This window comes from Hyperolius riggenbachi, chromosome 3 (genome assembly GCF_040937935.1).
Source record: "Hyperolius riggenbachi isolate aHypRig1 chromosome 3, aHypRig1.pri, whole genome shotgun sequence".
In the NCBI taxonomy this organism is placed as follows: domain Eukaryota; kingdom Metazoa; phylum Chordata; class Amphibia; order Anura; family Hyperoliidae; genus Hyperolius; species Hyperolius riggenbachi.
Window position 1 is genome coordinate 160,917,035 of NC_090648.1, and position 18,427 is coordinate 160,935,461.

The 18,427-nt window shown below is 43.4% G+C and overlaps 1 protein-coding gene across 3 annotated transcripts in view; it reads left to right on the plus strand.

Moving 5' to 3' along the window:
- AGBL1 (AGBL carboxypeptidase 1) overlaps positions 1 to 18,427 on the plus strand; it is an 830,430-nt gene that overhangs the window by 204,383 nt on the left and 607,620 nt on the right. For all 3 annotated transcript variants that reach the window (XM_068275162.1, XM_068275160.1, XM_068275161.1), the window contains exons 12-13: positions 5,516 to 5,599; positions 7,367 to 7,456. In XM_068275162.1, the coding sequence (XP_068131263.1) occupies positions 5,516 to 5,599; positions 7,367 to 7,456 (174 nt within the window). The remainder of the gene's footprint in view (positions 1 to 5,515; positions 5,600 to 7,366; positions 7,457 to 18,427) is intronic.

Below are 18,427 nucleotides of genomic sequence, written 5' to 3' on the forward strand. Positions count from 1 at the left end.
AAATGAAAATATGCTTCAATGTAGCAATGGGTCTTAACTATTAAAATGCCTTTTTTATAGCACTGGCAAATTTTCCTCAGGACATGGGAAACAGCTTATGTCATCTACTGATGATGATGATGATTATTATTGATTTATATAGCACCAGCATATTCTGTGGCACTGTACAACAGAATACAAGGTATAACAATCCTATATAATAACCTAACTGTCCCTGCATACTCCTGTCCCTGTGTTCTTGGGTCCGTGCTTTTTGCTACTGCGCATGTGCACAACACGTACAGCCGTTGGGACAAGAGGTCGGGGCCAGTTAGCTGGCCGGGCATGTGCGCAGGCGCACTGACATGCGGCGGTGGCGTCGTTAAGAAACAGACCTAGAGCCGTTTTTTAAATGGGCTAAAGTCGCTAGTACAATATAAACAATACAGTTACCATTAACAGTACAAGACCAAGGTGGATTACAGTTTATGCAGTGACCAAATAAACAACAGATTTTTACATAATGATGGGACACATATGCTGGGAATACACCATGCAATTTTTTCAGAGAGATGGGTTCGATAAATAATTTCTGACAGGTCCAATCTGATTTCCGATCGTTTTTCTGATTTGTATAGAAATGAACAGAAAAATCGATTAGAAAAACAATCGTAATCCGATCGGATCTGTCGGAAATGATCTTTTGACCCATCTATCTAACGGGAAAATGTGTGGTGTATTCCCAGCACGACACAGCATTAAGAGATAAAAGGGAAAGAGAGCCCTGGCCAATTTCCTTATAGTCTAAAGGGTTAAGTCGGGATCACAATCTAAAGATCATAGCTTTGCCTACCACAACCTGATTCATGAAAAGGCTTTATAATTTAGCAATGGGTACTGTTTCAATTTCTGACCATTTTTTTTGGGGGGGGGGGGGGCAGGAGGCCGGATGGGGTCGGAGGGTGAGGGAATAGGATAGGGTGGGAGTCGGTGGGGCAAATAATTATATCTGGTGATACTATTTTGTAGTAGTCCTTTGTTGTCAATTGCTATCCTACCTAATAAAAGGCAAGTGTCCCTGCATCCCATGTCCGTCTGTCAGTGCTTTTTGTGCACTGCGCATATGCAGGGATGCAGAGACACTGCCGAGAGCCAGAGGAGGACGGACCAGAGGGGGCATGCAGGTGCGCATCATGTGCGTGCGGCGTGCGCAGCATTAGAGACAGACCTAGCCCGTTTTTAAATGGGCTAAGTCACTAGTTGAAAATAAAACACGTTAGGGGAAAAAACTGTCATAGTCTATGGTCAATTTGGTGTAGCCAGCAAACCACCAATTATGTTTCAGGAAGAAACCCACAAAACACATGGGCAAAAAAACTGAATGTTGGGACCTGGGACTTATGTGTTGCAAGACAACCCATGCACTTCCCATACTTATATAGATATTGCATATTTAGTTGAATCCTAAAAAAAAAAAATTGTAACCACTGACCACATAGGATTTGCATGATTGAACCCTGGCTGCCTGTTTAGAGATTTGATACAGCTAGCTCTTAAAGCACAACTGAAGTGAGAGAAATATGGAGGCTGACATATTTATTTCCTTTTAAACAATACACATTGCCTGGCTGTCCTGCTGATCCTCTGCCTGCAATACTTTTATTCATAAAGCCAGCGCAAGCATGCAGATTAGGTGCTCTGACCCAAGTCTGATGAGATAAGCTCCATGCTTGTTTCTGGTGTATGATTCAGACACTACTAAAGCCAACCAGATAAGCTGGAAAGCCAGGCAGCTGGTGTTGTTTAAAAGGAAATCACATACCTCACACTTCCGGTTGCACTATCCTTGCTACTAACTGCCATAACCAGTAACCTGGAGAGTATAACAAGGAGCCAGACAAAAATTGAGTTGGTGTTTGAATTTGGATTGTGCTTATATTTGACTCCAAAACAGCTGTTCATATTCAGACCTTGCCAACTCAAAAACCACATGATTGGATTGCACAAATTTGACAAAAAGCATTGAAGTCAATGGTGCCGACTGCTGTGGCTTGGAGTAAAGCTAATACATGCTAATTTTGTTATGGAGAACAGGGGGAACACTGGGATTTTACTTTTTTAAACAACCTTCTACTTTTGAGAAAATTTATTCAAAAATTAAGAATTTTTTTTTAAACTCTGTAAAATTACATTTTGCTGCAGTACACTTTAATATATACTAGTTCCAGCTCTGTATACACATTTTATACATGTTAAGTAAACCGAGAGCATGGGGTTCCCATGCAAACCCTCTTTAACCTCTTGTTAGGCTGGAATGAATGGGGCACCCTGAGCCATGCTAGCCCACATGGTCCATGGTATGGAAGAGTTTTCCCAGAGTCCTTGTCCATACCATGGAAAAGGGGCTTATCCCGACCTGACAAGGGGGTGACAAGAGGTTAAAGAGACTTAGGAGGGGGACCCCACACTGTTTTTGAAAACTTTTTGCTTTGAGTTTTTTCATTTTTAAAATCAAATTTAAAAAAAAAAACCTACCCTGGGTTTCTTCTGTTCTCCTTAGCATGCCTAGCAAATTCAGTGAATCTAGCATGTATGGGAACTTTGTTGGTAACCAAGTTGGCACCATTGGTTTCTAGTGAAGAGCTGAAATTTTGCAAATGTGTTATTTTGCATCTTAATTTGCAATTACGATGCAAAAATCATGTTTTGTAATTTTTGCCAAACTCTTGTAATTTATAATGTCTGTGTTTACTCATAATTTTGTATTTATTACACGTAATTTCATATAATTTATCGTAATTCGGCAAACAGTAATGTTAATCAATCATAATTACACACAAATTGAGTGTAATTATGTGACGTTGTGCATAATTACAAATTAGCTTTTTGGAAAATTATTGTAATTATGAAAATTATCATAACTACAAATATTATTGCAATTACCCATATACTTGTAATTTCATGTAATTCTCTGCAATTACCATTTTGCAATTACCATTGTAATTGTGATAACAAAAATTATGCAAAGTTACGAATTTTACCATTACGGTCGATCATTACTATTGGCCTCAATACAATTCAAATTTGCATTCGGTTCTTTGCAAACCCAAACAAAATTGACCTGTGCGATGGAATGGCCAGCAAATCAAACACAGAGCTATTCAACCAACACTAGTCAAGAGCTCCTTTAAGTTTTTTTTTTCAACGTAGAATTTTTATTTTTTATTTTTTTTAGAAGAGGATCGTGAGGTTCTGGTATGTCTTGCACGTCACCGTTTGCTGGAAACTAGTAGTAAATGTGAAATATTAGTGTCCCATGTTTCATATTACCATGATTACACATATATATAATATTTTATTTCTAGCACTGAACATGAATAACATAGAACTCTGAACATTAGCTTAAAGACAACTAATGGCAGTGTCTTAGAGGAATATGATGAGGATTTATTCTTGTCTGTTATGTACAAAAAGCTGGGAAGAGGGACAATCATCTCAGTAGCTTGTATATATTACTTTTATAAAATTATTTCTGAATCTGATGTGGACTTGAAGGTCAGCAAAGCCAATAGATATCTAACATTTTTATATGTAGCCACAAATCCATATTCTATAATATGCAACCATGGCTATACAGTGCTGCCCATAATTATTCATACCCCTTGCAAATGTTGTCTTAAAGTTACTTTTATTCAACCAGCAAGTCATTTTTTGATGGCAAATATGTCTCCCAGCAGATGATAAGACGATGCACAAGAGGCATTATTGTGAAAAAAAAATGCTCAGCTTTTATTTACATTTGAGCAAAAAGTGACCACTCCAAAATTATTCATACCCTTCACAAACTGTGAAAGTCGGTGGGAAAATCCAAAGTTCTATACCATTCCAAATAGCTTAAGCTGTTCTAAAGCATCCTACTTACCCTGATTATGTTTAATTGGGAACAGCTGTTTTAATCAACTCAACAGGTGAAAAACAGAAACTCTGTGCAGTTGGTTTGTGGACAGTCATGGCTAAGACAAAGGAGATCAGTGAGGCCCTACAGATTACACTGCCTCCGCCATCTAAGGGAGCCGGGCTAACCAGCCCGACGCTACCATACGTCCAGTCTCTCTCTACCTTGCCGCCGGCCGGGGCGGGTGAGATCAAGCGGCTCCCCAGAACACCACTCCACTGTCTTTGCATGGACCCAGACGGGTGAGACATATCATCACGTAAACTGTATGTTTCTACGCTAATATCAGCAATGAGTTACCACTACTAGGATGTATTAGCCAATACACTCTTCAGCAAGTCACAATATTTAATTGGACATTACTCCTGGGACTTACAGTCAGTCAATCAATGTGATTTGCGCAAAAGGTGGATCAGCGCAACACCAGGCCGCCTCCGAATGGCCTCCAATCAGAGATGCGCTGAGCACCCCCAGGACGTTTGTAGTTCCTGGGGGGGCTCAGCGCATCTCTGATTGGAGGCCATTCGGAGGCGGCCTGGTGTTGCGCTAATCCATCTTTTGCGCAATTTTCGATTTTTCAATTTTATTTGGCAGCGCACCCAGGCTATGCATATACATAGGTTAGGATTTAGTTAGTGTTAGGCCCCTCCCATGGAGGATTGACTTCTTCGCAATGGGAGGGACGAGTACTTAATAGGTTGCATGCAAGCTGTTACAGGAAACCAACATCCTCCTCCAGTGGTAGACAGGTCATGTGTATGCTCGGTGTGTATTCGACCCCACAAGTGGGGCTTGCACTCTTTTGCAGGTTGGCACTAGTCTGTTTTTAAGTAGCGCTGCTCATTTCCTTGCTAATCACTGTGATTTTTCAGCGCTTAGAGAAAACTACCCTCTTTCCTGCACATCTATTCCCACTAGGTTTACATATATTTTTTACCTTTTTTATACATTTGTTTTTATGGACTTTTTAGATTTTTGAGGGAGAATCTCCCTGATTAACTGAGCATTTTATAAATCATTCCCCAAATTAATTAAAGATCTTTTATTTTATAAGCGCAGCCTGTTATTACATTTATAATAATTGCAGGTCAAACCTAGACTGAATGCTTAGTCGGGGATCCTTATCAGAGCTGATAACAAGCAGATTGAGCAAAGAAGGATAAAACTAAAAGCAGGGTAGGTGTTTACTGTCATGTTCCCACTGATAAATGTACTAAAATACATGAGGGTGCTTCATCTCTGGTTCTCTTTAAGGGACCCTTACCAATGCATTCCAATAAGTTCTGGTAGGACTAGTAAATCTGAGCAGAGTAGGCACTATATCCTTGTATGTCATGGCCTCTTTATATCCAAAACTTTGAAAATAAAATATTGAAATATTCTGCCATAAAGAGCATTTTATATAAGTAAAGGAAGGAAAAAACAGCTGAATCTCATTACCAAGCAGAATGCATTGTATTTGTGCTTTCTGGTCAGAACATAATTGCTTACATTTTTTTGTGTTTGTATGCAGTATCTTAAACATACAACAGCAACCATGTTTTGAATTTATCCCAAAATTCTTCTTATTCTGCATTTTAGGAATGTCATTTTTGAGGACATCCAGAGGCATTTGAGCCCCAGCAGTCTCCTAAATCGAGTTGTATTTGACTTGGACAACCCAAGGTAAATATATTTATATATATTGTGCTCTAAGTGATTTTTCCTCTACACATTTCTGACATGGGAATTTCAGTTTGGCTTTGTTGATCTATGCTGTTTAATCTAGCATAATTTAGTGTTGTTCAGTGGGTTTCAACATGCAAAAAGGTAAAATGTTTGGTCTGTAAATTAAAGGACGAAAACTAAGAGCTGCCATCTTTGTATGTAATAAATCATAGCAAACCCAAGAAACAAGGCATTGCTCAAAATTTAAGATACATTACTTTGAGACTAACAAAGCTAGACAATGAAAATTGAAGATGTAAAGAAAATTATCATTTTACAAAATATAAGATGCTACACAGATTTGAGTTCAGTCACTAGAGTTTTTGTTTAGCCCTTGGAGCCCTTACTGCCAGAACATTGTAATATTCAAACGGCATTGTTCTCAGAAAGTGGCATCTGGTCTTGCACGTTCCTGGCTTGGCTAGTGATTAGTAAGGTTTTGGGTTGACAGTGATGGTGATTAGCAAGTCATGAAGTGGAACAGACTATTCATTACTGTACATACATCTGATCTTGATTGGTCAGTTTTACTCCTTCTGTGTAGTATGAGAGCTTACCTACACAATCTGTACAAAGTCTGAAAAATCTGCTGGCCCTCACACTACATGGGAGCGGTAAAATTGGCCGATTGAGATTTGATGTGTTTACACCTTTAAGGAAACATCAAATTGCATGTTAACCCACAAATTCTCTGTTTGCACTATATCCTGTATAACCATATATTTTATAAGAATTTATATTTATGATCAGTAGAGATTTACTTTGGGTTTAAAGAGTATCCGAGCCAAAGCTTGGGTACACATCAGATACTAACCTAAAGAGGTCAAAGCAGTGGCGTAGCTAAGGAGCTATGAGGCCCGGTGCTAGTTTTACATGGGGCCCCCCAAGCACTCTATATCTAACAATTGATATGGCACACCAGAACCTGCAAAGGACAACCACAGTGTCAGAGGTGCAAGCAGGGGATGGGAACAGTTTGTTAATGATTACTACTATTTAAAGCATCTATAGAAGGGATTTTTACTAGCACAGGACAAATATAGAGCTACAATTGTGCTTGAGGGAGGGCCACTTGGGGCCCCTCTGGCCCAAGGGCCCCGATGCGGTCGCTACCTCTGCACCAGGGATGGTCGTAGTCAGCCAACTTCGCTACTCTAGAACTACGCGTAGTTTTACGCAATTACGCTTCACCAAACTACGGCTTCAAAACCAAATAATTGCTTCGTATGCATTTCGTAGAATACGCATTAAAATACGCAATTACGCATTATGCATAAATAAACATTATGCATAAAAATGTACGCATGAATTCCTCTGCAAAATGCTTGTAACAGTAACTCTTCTATGCGTACATTCCCCTTTCCAATGCGTAATTTTGTATGCATACAATCGTACGCGGAAAAATAGACGCAAATAACGCATTCGTAGTTTCCTACCTGTTAACCGTGAAATCAAACTTACTCCATTGGTGTCTCTAGCGCAGGAAATTAGGAGATTTTCACAGAGAATTTTCTTTTAAAAACTCTTTTCCATTTTATTCCAATTTCCATGGGGATTAATTCATGAATTTAAGTGCCCTGGATGCTGACTGTTGAATAGAATGAAGCAATCTAATTTTCGTAATTTTGATAATGAAACTTGGATGCTAATTAGAAACGATATCTATACTTTTGTACTGCATATATGTTTATCTTTGATTCACCTAAAGATTTATCTATATTCCAGTGTTGCTGAAGGTTGTGAAGAAATGAACTGTTTAAAGTTTTTTTCCAAATTTGAATCTGGAAATCTCAGAAAAGCTATTCAAGTGCGTGAGTAAGTACATGAATTGGGAAATCCTGGGTAATGGGGTGGTTGGGCTTGTTAAAAGAAATGATTCCAAAATAGGCGGCTAAGTTCACAGTGAGGTTTTGCGGTGCGAGGCATTTTAATACAGAAAGTTGCACCCCAATAATAAGTCTATGTGATTTTTAGAGCGGTTTTCTAATTCACACTGACGCAAGTCAGGAAGTAAACTCTTTGACCTGGAAAAGTATAAATACAATGTATTTATTTTTAAAAACGCGAACGAAATTGCTGCACAAAGCTATTTTGTGAGCGCTTTGCGTTTTTCCTATACCTTCCATTATAGGAAAAACGCCACATAAATGGTACAGGCACCACTTTGCTGAGCGGATCGGAAACGAACCGCTCAGCTGTGAACTCTCTCATAGGGAATCAATGCACAAGCGTTTTGTGGGCGATTTTTAAAAATTGCCAGCTCTTGCAAAAAGGCGGAAAATTTCCCTAGTGTGAATGGGTCCTCAGAGTGCAGTCTGTGCAATGAGATCCAGCAGGCTACAGTTTCCAGTGCATTACCACATAATGGGTTTGATTCACTAAACTGTGATAACTCAAACAGCAAACTTTATGAAAAGATATCACACCTTATAAAAAGATATCACACCTTATCAAAGATATCACACCTTATCAAACATATCACACCTTATCAAAGATAACACACCTTATAAGAGTAGCATAACGAGTGCTACGAAACTGCAGGGACTCAGGGCAGGACGAGTGCCATTGCCAATTAGCAGGCATACATTTGTAGCGCTCGCTCGCTATGCTACTCTTATAAGGTGTGATATATTTGATAAGGTGTGGTATCTTTTCAGAAGGTGTGAACTTTGATAAGGTGTGATATTTGAGTTATCACGGTTTAGTGAATCAAGCCCAATGCGTGCCTTAACAGTTGCAGTGAAGCATACTTTTCATTGACTGCATGCTTTACTGTATGCGATGCAAAGGTCACATAACGCATGGAGCGACTTTTTGACTGCATTGTGTTGCATTCTTAAAACTATTATTATTATGTATTTATATAGTGCTTATATCATCTGCAGCACTTTACAGAGTATATATAATCATGTCGACTGTCCCTCAGAGGAGCTCACAATCTAATCCCTACCATAGTCATTAGGGATGCTTACCGAATTCCGTGGAATTCAGATTTCCGCGATTCCGATCGGAAATTGGCAATTCCGTTCCGTCGCATCGGAACGGAATTGCTATAGTGCTAAACGGTAATTCCGGAATTGCTTTTAGGAATTCCGTCGGAATGTGGATTTTTTTCAGCCAATCAGAAGGAAGACCCTAGACAGAAGCTTAAAAGTGAAAACAACAGGATTTCTGCATGAAAATCGGAATTTCTGCACCAATTAGAGTCTTAACAAAAACCAACCAATCATACCTTAGCAACCAGCTCCCTAGCTACCTATCATCAGCTATCCCATCCATTTTGTATATAAGAGAGGTGTGCAGCCACGAAGCTTGTGGGTTTCAGTCTGGTGTTGGAGAGAGAGGAGAGACAGACCCATATTAGTTGTTTCAACATAAAACAATAGTCTTTTTAAAGACTGTATATAAACCAAAAGTCTTTTTAAAGACTGTGTGAGAGAATTAGATTGGTGTGAGCTATATTAGTAGTAGCTAGCTAGCTAGGTGTATTGTGAGAGAGTGACAGACAGATTGTTAGTTTGAGTGATAGATTGTAGTGTAGTGTTAGTAGTTGCTGTGTGGAGAAAGGGTTAGACAGAGCCAGCCAGGCCGCAGGCTTAGTGTTTGACAGAGTGAGGGTGAGTTAGGTGATTGCTTAGTTGAGTGTAGCGCAAGTTGTTGTTTTTTTTTATTCTAAGTTCATTTTTTTTGTTTTTTTGTTTTCTTTATTTTTTTTTTCTTTATTTCACCCCCTTACTTTGCTATCTGTTCTGTCGCTCATACCCTTCCCCAATAAAATTTGTGGCCCCAAAACAATGGAGCGAGAGCAGCAGAAATTTTCTGCCACTCCTAAAAGAAAATGGAGTGATGGTGGTGTTGGTGGATCACGTGAAGTACGTGATCAGGTTGAGGGTGGCAGCAGCAGCAGGAAGTGCTCCCCCCTGGTCAGAGATCTCTTCCCTGTGTTCGCACGCAGGAAAATTTTGACAGAGCAGCAGGCGAAGAGAGTTGTCGATTATTTAGATCAAGAACCCTCTACCCAGTCTGAGGGACTTAAAGCTAGTTGCAGCCGCACCAGTAGTGGCCGCCAGGTTCCTCATGACCAGAACCCAACCGCAGCTGCTTCTCTTGATGAGCTGGCTTCCTACCAGTACTCTCCTCCAAAAGTAAAGCACACCTACGTCGATGAGAGAGATGTGCAAAAGGATTGGGAGGAGGCATTGGAGGAGACCATGGCATCAAGCTCCCAAGAAGTGGTGGGTTCTGTGGTGACAGAAATGGCCCCTGTGTTTTCCTCATCCAGTGTCACCAGTCAACATCACCACCAGTCAACTACAGAGGTGTTTGGTGGCCAGGTGGAGGGGCTAGAAGTCACTTATGGGTTCCAGTGCTTTGGTTGAACTGGATGATATTTTGGATCATGAGGCGGCTGATCCAACGTGGTCACCATCTGGTGGTTTAGGCACTAGCAGGCGTGAGCAGCATGGAGAAACAGAGCAGACGGCTGGCCAGCAGCCTGCAAGTGCTTTCCCATCTGTCAGTACCCACCAGTCCAATGCTGAGCATGGACGTGCTAGAACAGGTCGCACCACTCGCACCACTGCTCCTTGTGCATGCACGTCCCCACCATGGAATGATTTGACTGTTCTGGAAGACGATGAATACAGGGCAGTATATTCTGTGTGCCGTAAATCGGTGAGCAGAGGCAAATCGGGTACCGGGTTCGGCTCTTCAGGGCTGATAAGCCATCTGCGCAACCACCACAGATGGGAGTTCAAATATGTAAAAAATTACAATAAGATGAGTGGAGGAAAAGCAGCAGCAACAGGCCCCTCATCTTCTTTTTCTTCTCGTCCTTTCCCAATCCAACATGCTCAGTCCCATTTCAGTTCAAATCCCTCTGCATGCCACCTGGAAGAGGAATCCAGACCTCGGCAAGCACCTCATCATCGCCTTTGTTGGTTTCCTCTGAGTCACCAGTGTTCCAGCGTCAGGCCTCTGTGCCAGAAATGTTGCAGAGGAAGCGGATGCTCCATGCAACTGATCCATTTATTGTGAAAAATAATGCGCTCCTGGCAAGGCTGTTGGGCCAACAGCTGCTGCCCTGCCAGTTTGTGGACTGTGCCCCCTTCCGCAGACTGATGAACAGTGTTTCTCCACAATGGCGTATCCCCTGCCACAATTATTTTGCCAGGAATGCTATCCCTGCCCTTCACCAGCACATTGTGGAGTGTGTCAGCCGGTCTATGGATCATGCCGTCGGTGGCAAAGTGCACTTCACTATGGATGGCTGGAGCAGCAGGCATGGGCAGGGAAAGTATTTAACTTTTACCGCCCATTGGGTCACCCTCCATGGTGCTGAGGAGGGTTCAAGATCTGGGGCATCTCAGCTGGTGGTGCCGCCACATGGGTTAAAGGGGAGGCCTGTTCTACTTCGCTCTGCTACCTGTTCTATTCAAGGCCAGTCCGCCGTTGCTGAGCCTCCCAGCAAGTGGTCCCGCTCCTACACTGTTCTGCAGCACCATCGATCTGGAATCCATGGACGAGAACAGGCAAACCAAATCTGTAATCTTTGCAGCCTTACAGGATCAGATTCGGCAGTGGCTGACCCCCCGAAAACTGGACACAGGTGTAGTGGTGTCTGATAATGAAGGCAACATGCTGGCCGCCATTTCGCAAGGTGACTACACTCACTTACCTTGCTTGGCCCACATCTTCAACCTAGAAGTGCAGACATTTTTATGCACTTTTGATGGGTTGAAGGACGCTGTGGCCTCAGCACGAAAAGTGTCAGCCCACATCCGTGGCTCCGCAACTGCCACCGCAGCCTTGAAACTGCTGCAGCGCTGCCATATCCTGCCGCAGCACAGGCTTATTTCTGATTGTCCGATGCGGTGGAACTCCACCCTCCACATGCTGGAGAGGTTGTGGGAGCAGTGAATGGCGGTCAGGCTATACCTGTCTCAGACATCTTCCTCCAGAACAGGGCCAATGGACTACATTACTGGGGACCAGTGGCAGCTGATTGGACAGGTGTGCAAAGTGTTGGAGTGTGACGATTGTGGGATATCTCCGTGGTCAGCGCACAAGATGTGCGCTGACACTGCGGAAGTCCTCCACAAGCGTTTTAAACTATAGAACCCAGATTTGGTGCAATGCACCTGTAGAGAGAAAAGTAAGCACAGAGACAGAATGTATGTGTGTCCACCAATCTAGTCACCACCCAGCAACGGTGAACACACAACAGCGGAAACCAAGTGGGAACGCAATCGCAAGAGTGGCGATTGCCAACAGCGACACAAGACTGAAAGAGCACAGAGATAGAATGTATGTGTGTCCACCAATCTAGTCACCACCCAGCGACGGTGAACACACAACAGCGGAAACCAAGTGGGAACGCAATCGCAAGAGTGGCGATTGCCAACAGCGACACAAGACTGAAAGAGCACAGAGATAGAATGTATGTGTGTCCACGAATCTAGTCGCCACCCAGCGACGGTGAACACACAACAGCGGAAACAAAGTGGGAACGCAATCGCAAGAATGGCGATTGCCAATAGTGACACAAGACTGAGCAAGACAGAGCATAAGGGTAGCAAAGACACAGCAAATAACCAAGATCAGAACATCAAGGAAAACAACAAACGCTAGCTAAACGTGAACACCGCACTCATACGCAACAGTGAACGCGTTTAAGACACAATCACTGCACATTAGGTGCCCAGTGATAAGCGTGCCACCCTAACTAGCCAATGTAACACAAACACGAAATAGAGAACGGGAACGCTTGCTAAACGGTTACCTCACCGAATCTACAGCAAGCGTTCGTACCAGACAAGACAGACAGAAGGAGTAGCCAGTAGCAACCGCAGCTCTGGCCTACACTCCCAGGCAGAGTACAGAAGGAACCACCGCCGCTACCTCTAGGGCAAGTGCGATCCCAACAGACAGAATGATTCACTATCGCCAACCGCTGGCAACCGTGCAATCGCACAGACAAGACAGAATAGGCAGTACAAATTATACACAAACCGACTGCACTAAATAGGAATGCAAGGAGCACTCCCCAAGAATTAGCTATAGTAAGATAGCAATGGCTGACACTCCAGGTGAGTTCAGCAGGAACAAACCTCTATGACCAGCAAGGAATTCGGGGAGCACAAGGTATTTATACTGCAAGCCATCAAAGGAGGCAGCCAGGCAATTTGCATGACAAGTGTATGCAAATTCCTGACCAGCAGAGAAACTCTGAAACTTGCAAAGTGAAGACGGGTCTCTTTTCCAGAGACCTGTAGTCCTCAGACCTAAAGAATGGACAAACAGCTGTCTGCCTGTGCAGACAGCTGAGCAGATCATTACATGGAGCCATTTGAGCAGGCAACAAAAGTGGTCTGTGAGGAGCACTGCAGCATATCAGAAGTGCTCCCTCTTGCCTTCATGCTGGACAAGGCTCTTGACAAACTGCTCGAACAGGGGGAAGAAGCCCTAGCCCTACTTAACAGTGGTGATGACGAGTCAAGTGGGGGAGTGAGTGAGCATGCTCAAGTCCTGGATGAGGAGGCAGAGCTTGTGGAAGTGGAAGAGCCCGTTGTCTGGGGGTGGGAAGAAGATTCTGATGATGTTGAGCTGGAGCATGACGACAGTTCTGACAGCCAGGAAGAGGTGATTAATGGCAGACATCTCTTCCCTATGGCTGCCCATATGCTCCAGTGCCTCCGTAAGGATCCCAGGATTAAAACTCTAAAATCAAGGCTCGACATGTGGGTGGCCACCATCTTAGATCCTCGGTGCAAGGGGAAAATGAGGCAGTTTATACCCCTTCCCAAGCAGAAGCCAGGATGAGCCAGATCCGGGATGCCCTTCTTCATTGGGTAGAAGATGCGTTTCCTGCACCTGTATCCTGGGCCCAAGCTACCAAGCCTCATCATACTCAGCAAAGGTCTCGTGGTCCCACTCCCAGCAGCAGCACCAATAGACTATCTGTGAACCTGCTGAGTATGTTGAAGGAATTTTATCAGCCAATGCCAGATACTCCTTCTAGCGGCAGCACCACCAGCGGACAAAGTGGTCACCACCAGTGGCTGGACCGTATGGTGAATGATTGCTTGGGGTCGGCCAGTGCTCCAGACAATATGGAGAGTAATGATGACCCCATTGGACAAAACAACTGGATACCTGGCCTGAACTCGCTCAGTATGCACTGGAGGTTCTGGCATGCCCGGCCGCCAGTGTTCTTTCGGAACGAGTATTTAGTGCTGCAGGTGGGGTGGTCACCGACCAATGGACCTGTCTGTCCACAGACAATGTGGACATACTAACGTTCATAAAAATGAACGAGTCATGGATCAGTGACAATTACAAGGCCCCTCTCACTGACTAAATTACAATGTGCTGTTTTTCAAGCCTCAAAGGCTCTCCCTCTCAAACTCTGCTGCCTATCACTACCGTCGCATATTTTTGCATTTTAAGATTTAAAAAAAATCTGTTTTTGCAGCAATCCAATGTAATATCACTAACCCTATGCTTTTGGCCAATGACTACTCCTTCTGCTTTAAAGAAAAAAATTATAATGACTGCCGTGAAACCACCTCTAGGTCCCATGGCCTACGACAACTCCTGCTGCTCCCAAACAAAAATTGTGATGAATGCCGTGGAACCACCTCTAGGTCCCATGGCCTACGACAACTCCTGCTGCTCAAAAAAAAAAATGACTGATGGAACAGCCACTAGGTCCTATGGCCTACGATGTTTTCCAAAACAAGGTTTCAAATGAGATTACTGAAATTGTACCGCCGGAACGCGGAATTCCGTGGAATGTAACGGTTACGGAATTTTGTTCTGACGGAATTCCGAATTCCTGCGGAATCGGAAATCGCCCTTTCCGATCATCCCTAATAGTCATATGTCCAGTATCTATCTATCTATCTATCTATCTATCTATCTATCTATCTATCTATCTATCTATGTATAAATCTAAACACAATGTTTAGGGGGAAGCCAATTAACTTATTCCGATGATTTTGGGGTGAAAACTGGAGTGCCCGGAGAAAACCCATGCAGACATGGGGAGAGCATACACACTCTGTGCAGAATGGATTCAAACCAGGATCCAGCACTGCAAGGTGAGACTGTTATCCACTACAACAGATGTATTAAAACCAGAAATTTTTAAATTTTAAAAACAAAAACCTTAAGCAAATGTGAATATGTCTAGAGCAGCCAATCAGATTCCTTGTTTCTTCTAAAACATGGAACTTGATTGGTTGCTTTGAACTTTTGCATAATTTTTCATTTTTCCTAAATCAGCCCTTGGGTTTCTATGAGAACACTTTCTGCTTTACATTTTTGTAATGCAGAGTGCAGATAATACTTTTCACATATCATGAAGAAATTTGTGTCTATAATATGTCTGACTTATGAAAAATATCAGTCATTCATAGATATTATTTAAATAGCTTACCGAAGGTGTTATCATGTTGCTTGCAGCAGCCTTTGTCCTTTTTGTGCCGCTATATCTGTAAATGGAATAAAATCTGTTACGATGGGTAAAGTACTTTATATTTTCATTGGCACTGTAGGAACAATCTGTAAGACAGGCATGTCAGGCAGGGCCGGGCCGAGGCATAGGCTGGAGAGGCTCCAGCCTCAGGGCGCAGTGTAGGAGGGGGCGCACAATTAATTCAGCTGTCATTCCTAATTGTGTATGAAGCAGAAAGAAATAAGAAAAGGGGATACATAGCAGTGACTGCAAGCCAGATAACTAGATATTAAGGTGTTGGGGAGGTTGTGGGCCCTGTGGCGCCTCTTAGTCTAATAGCAATCAGTGTGTGACGGCTGGGGTGGCAGGGATGGAGGGGCGCACTTTGGTGTCTCAGCCTTGGGTGCTGGAGGAACTTGTCCCGCCTCTGATGTCAGGCGGGTGTTTTGAGGCTAAATGCAGCCCTCTGGCTTTTTGTTTGTGGATCTCATCCAGTTTGAAAATTAAATTGGATGTGGTTACAAATCATATTTTAAAGGTATGCTACTTTGCATAATTTTGCCTAGAAATTACTTGGAAACAAGGACTCAGGCCGAAACCACAAAACTAGCAAAAATAAAGTCTCTAATGATAACCTGTTTTATTTTTAAATAGTTGATGCTATATCCATGACTATAATTCTATGTATTTTAATGATTTCTGGTAGTAGTTGTTAGCACTCTTGCATTGCAGTGTTGGGTCCCCAGTTTGAATCCCAGCCAGGGCACTATCTGCATGAAGTTTGTATATCCCCATGTCTGAGTGAGTTTCCTTCAGGCACTCCAATTTCCTCTCACATCCTAAAAACATCTGGATACGTTTATTGTCTTCCCCCTAAATTGGCCCTAGACTACAATACATACACTAAATGATACATACGTAGACATATGACCTTGGTGGGGATTAGATTGTGAGCTACTCTGAAGGACAGTTAAGTGACAAGACAATATACTCTGTACAGTGCTACGGAAGATGTCAGCGCTATACAAATACTAAATAATAATAACTGTGCAGCTCTGTGCAGAACAGGTGGTGCTCTTTAGTAGAGGTTGTCAACAAGATTGTAAATAAGTCCAGCTTTCTTGCAAATTTATGCAAGTTGTATGCAGATCATTGATTGGGTCAGACAAATGCACTTCTTAGATAGAGCTGGATTGGGTCGGTCCCAAACTGCATGCAAGCCAATTTCCTCTAACTTAAATCGGTATGAAACACAGCATTTTTTCTTTGCTCTTAAAGATTATTTACAAACAAACACAGAACACTTATATCGCGCTTTTCTCCTGGCCAGAGCCGGATTAAGGCCAAATGGGGCCCTAAGCAAAGTAGCCAATTTGGGCCCCCTCCCTCAACAACCCTTTAAAATTTGTACTAAAAATGTATTTTATTTAAAAAAGAGTGAGGTGAATTGGAGAAGAACAAAGGATGGCACCAGGGCACAGGAAGTGGGGTAAGACCCCTAACACACACATAAGGAGTCCAAGGGGAAGCCGGACTAGATTACCATGCTGGTGGGGCAGTAGCATATCTAGGGAAAAGGGCACCTATGGCAAGCACTAAAGTTTTGCCCCTTTTGGGAATGGAGGGTGAGATGGTGCGTGTCTACCTAATTTCACATTTTTGCTGAATAAAAAGTAAAAAACAACAACAACACACCCAATCTCTTTATAGACGGACACACCACTGCAAGTGACAAACATGCCACAGCACTACAAGTCACAGTGACAGACACACCACACACACAGCACTACAAGTCACAGACTACAAGTCACAGTGACAGACACACACCACACACACAGCACTACAAGTCACAGACTCCCCCGCACACAGCACTACAAGTGACAGACACACCACAGCACTACAAGTGATAGACACACACCACACACAGCACTACAAGTCGCAGACTCCCCCCACACACAGCACTACAAGTGACAGACACACACACCACTGCAAGTCACAGACACAAATCACACACAGCACTGCAAGTGACAGACACACACACCTCTGCAAGTCACAGACACACACCACTACACACAGCACTACAAGTCACAGATTCCCCCCCACACACACAGCACTACAAGTAACAGACACAACACACACACACACACACACACACACACACACACACACACACACACACACACACACACACACACACACACACACACACACACACACACACACACACACACACACACACACAGCAAGTCACACACACCATAGCACTACAAGTGAAAGACACACCACACACACAGCAAGTCACACACACACACTACAAGTGACAGACACACACACAGCACTGCAAGTCAGACACACACATACAGCATTACAAGTCACACACACACACCACAGCACTGCAAGCGACACACACACACACCACAGCACTACAAGTGAAAGACACACCACACACACAGCACTGCAAGTTGCAGACACACCACACACACAGCACTACAAGTTACAGACACACCACACACACAGCACTACAAGTCACACACACACACACCACAGCACTACAAGTAACACACACACACACACACATACACACACACACACACACACACACACACACACACACACACACACACACACACCACAGCACTACAAGTGACAGGCACACCACACACACAGCACTACAAGTCACACACACACACAGCACTACAAGTCACACACACACACACAGCACTACAAGTCACACACACACACACACACACACACACACACACACACACACACACACACACACACACACACACACACACACACCACTACAAGTGACAGGCACACCACACACACAGCACTACAAGTCACACACACACACACAGCACTACAAGTCACACACACACACAGCACTACAAGTCACACACACACACACAGCACTACAAGTCACACACACACAGCACTACAAGTCACAGATCCCCCCCCCAAAACACACACACACATGCACACAGCACTGCAAGTCACAGACACACACCACACACACAGCACTGCAAGTCACACACACATACACAGCACTACAAGTCAGACACACCACACAAACAGCACTACAAGTCACACACCACACACCACAGCACTACAAGCCAGACACACCACACACCACAGCACTACAGGGGCAAACGCAGGATTTTTAAGGGGGGGGTTCCTGAAAGGTCCAGAAGAACGTATGTCCCCGAGTGCTTCCGAATACAGGTGGCTCCATACTGCCCATGCACAAAAGTGTGCTGGCGTATTACGGAGCTGCCTATCTTTGGAAGTACTCAAGGACACGAGTGTTTCTGAGGGCTTCTGGTAGC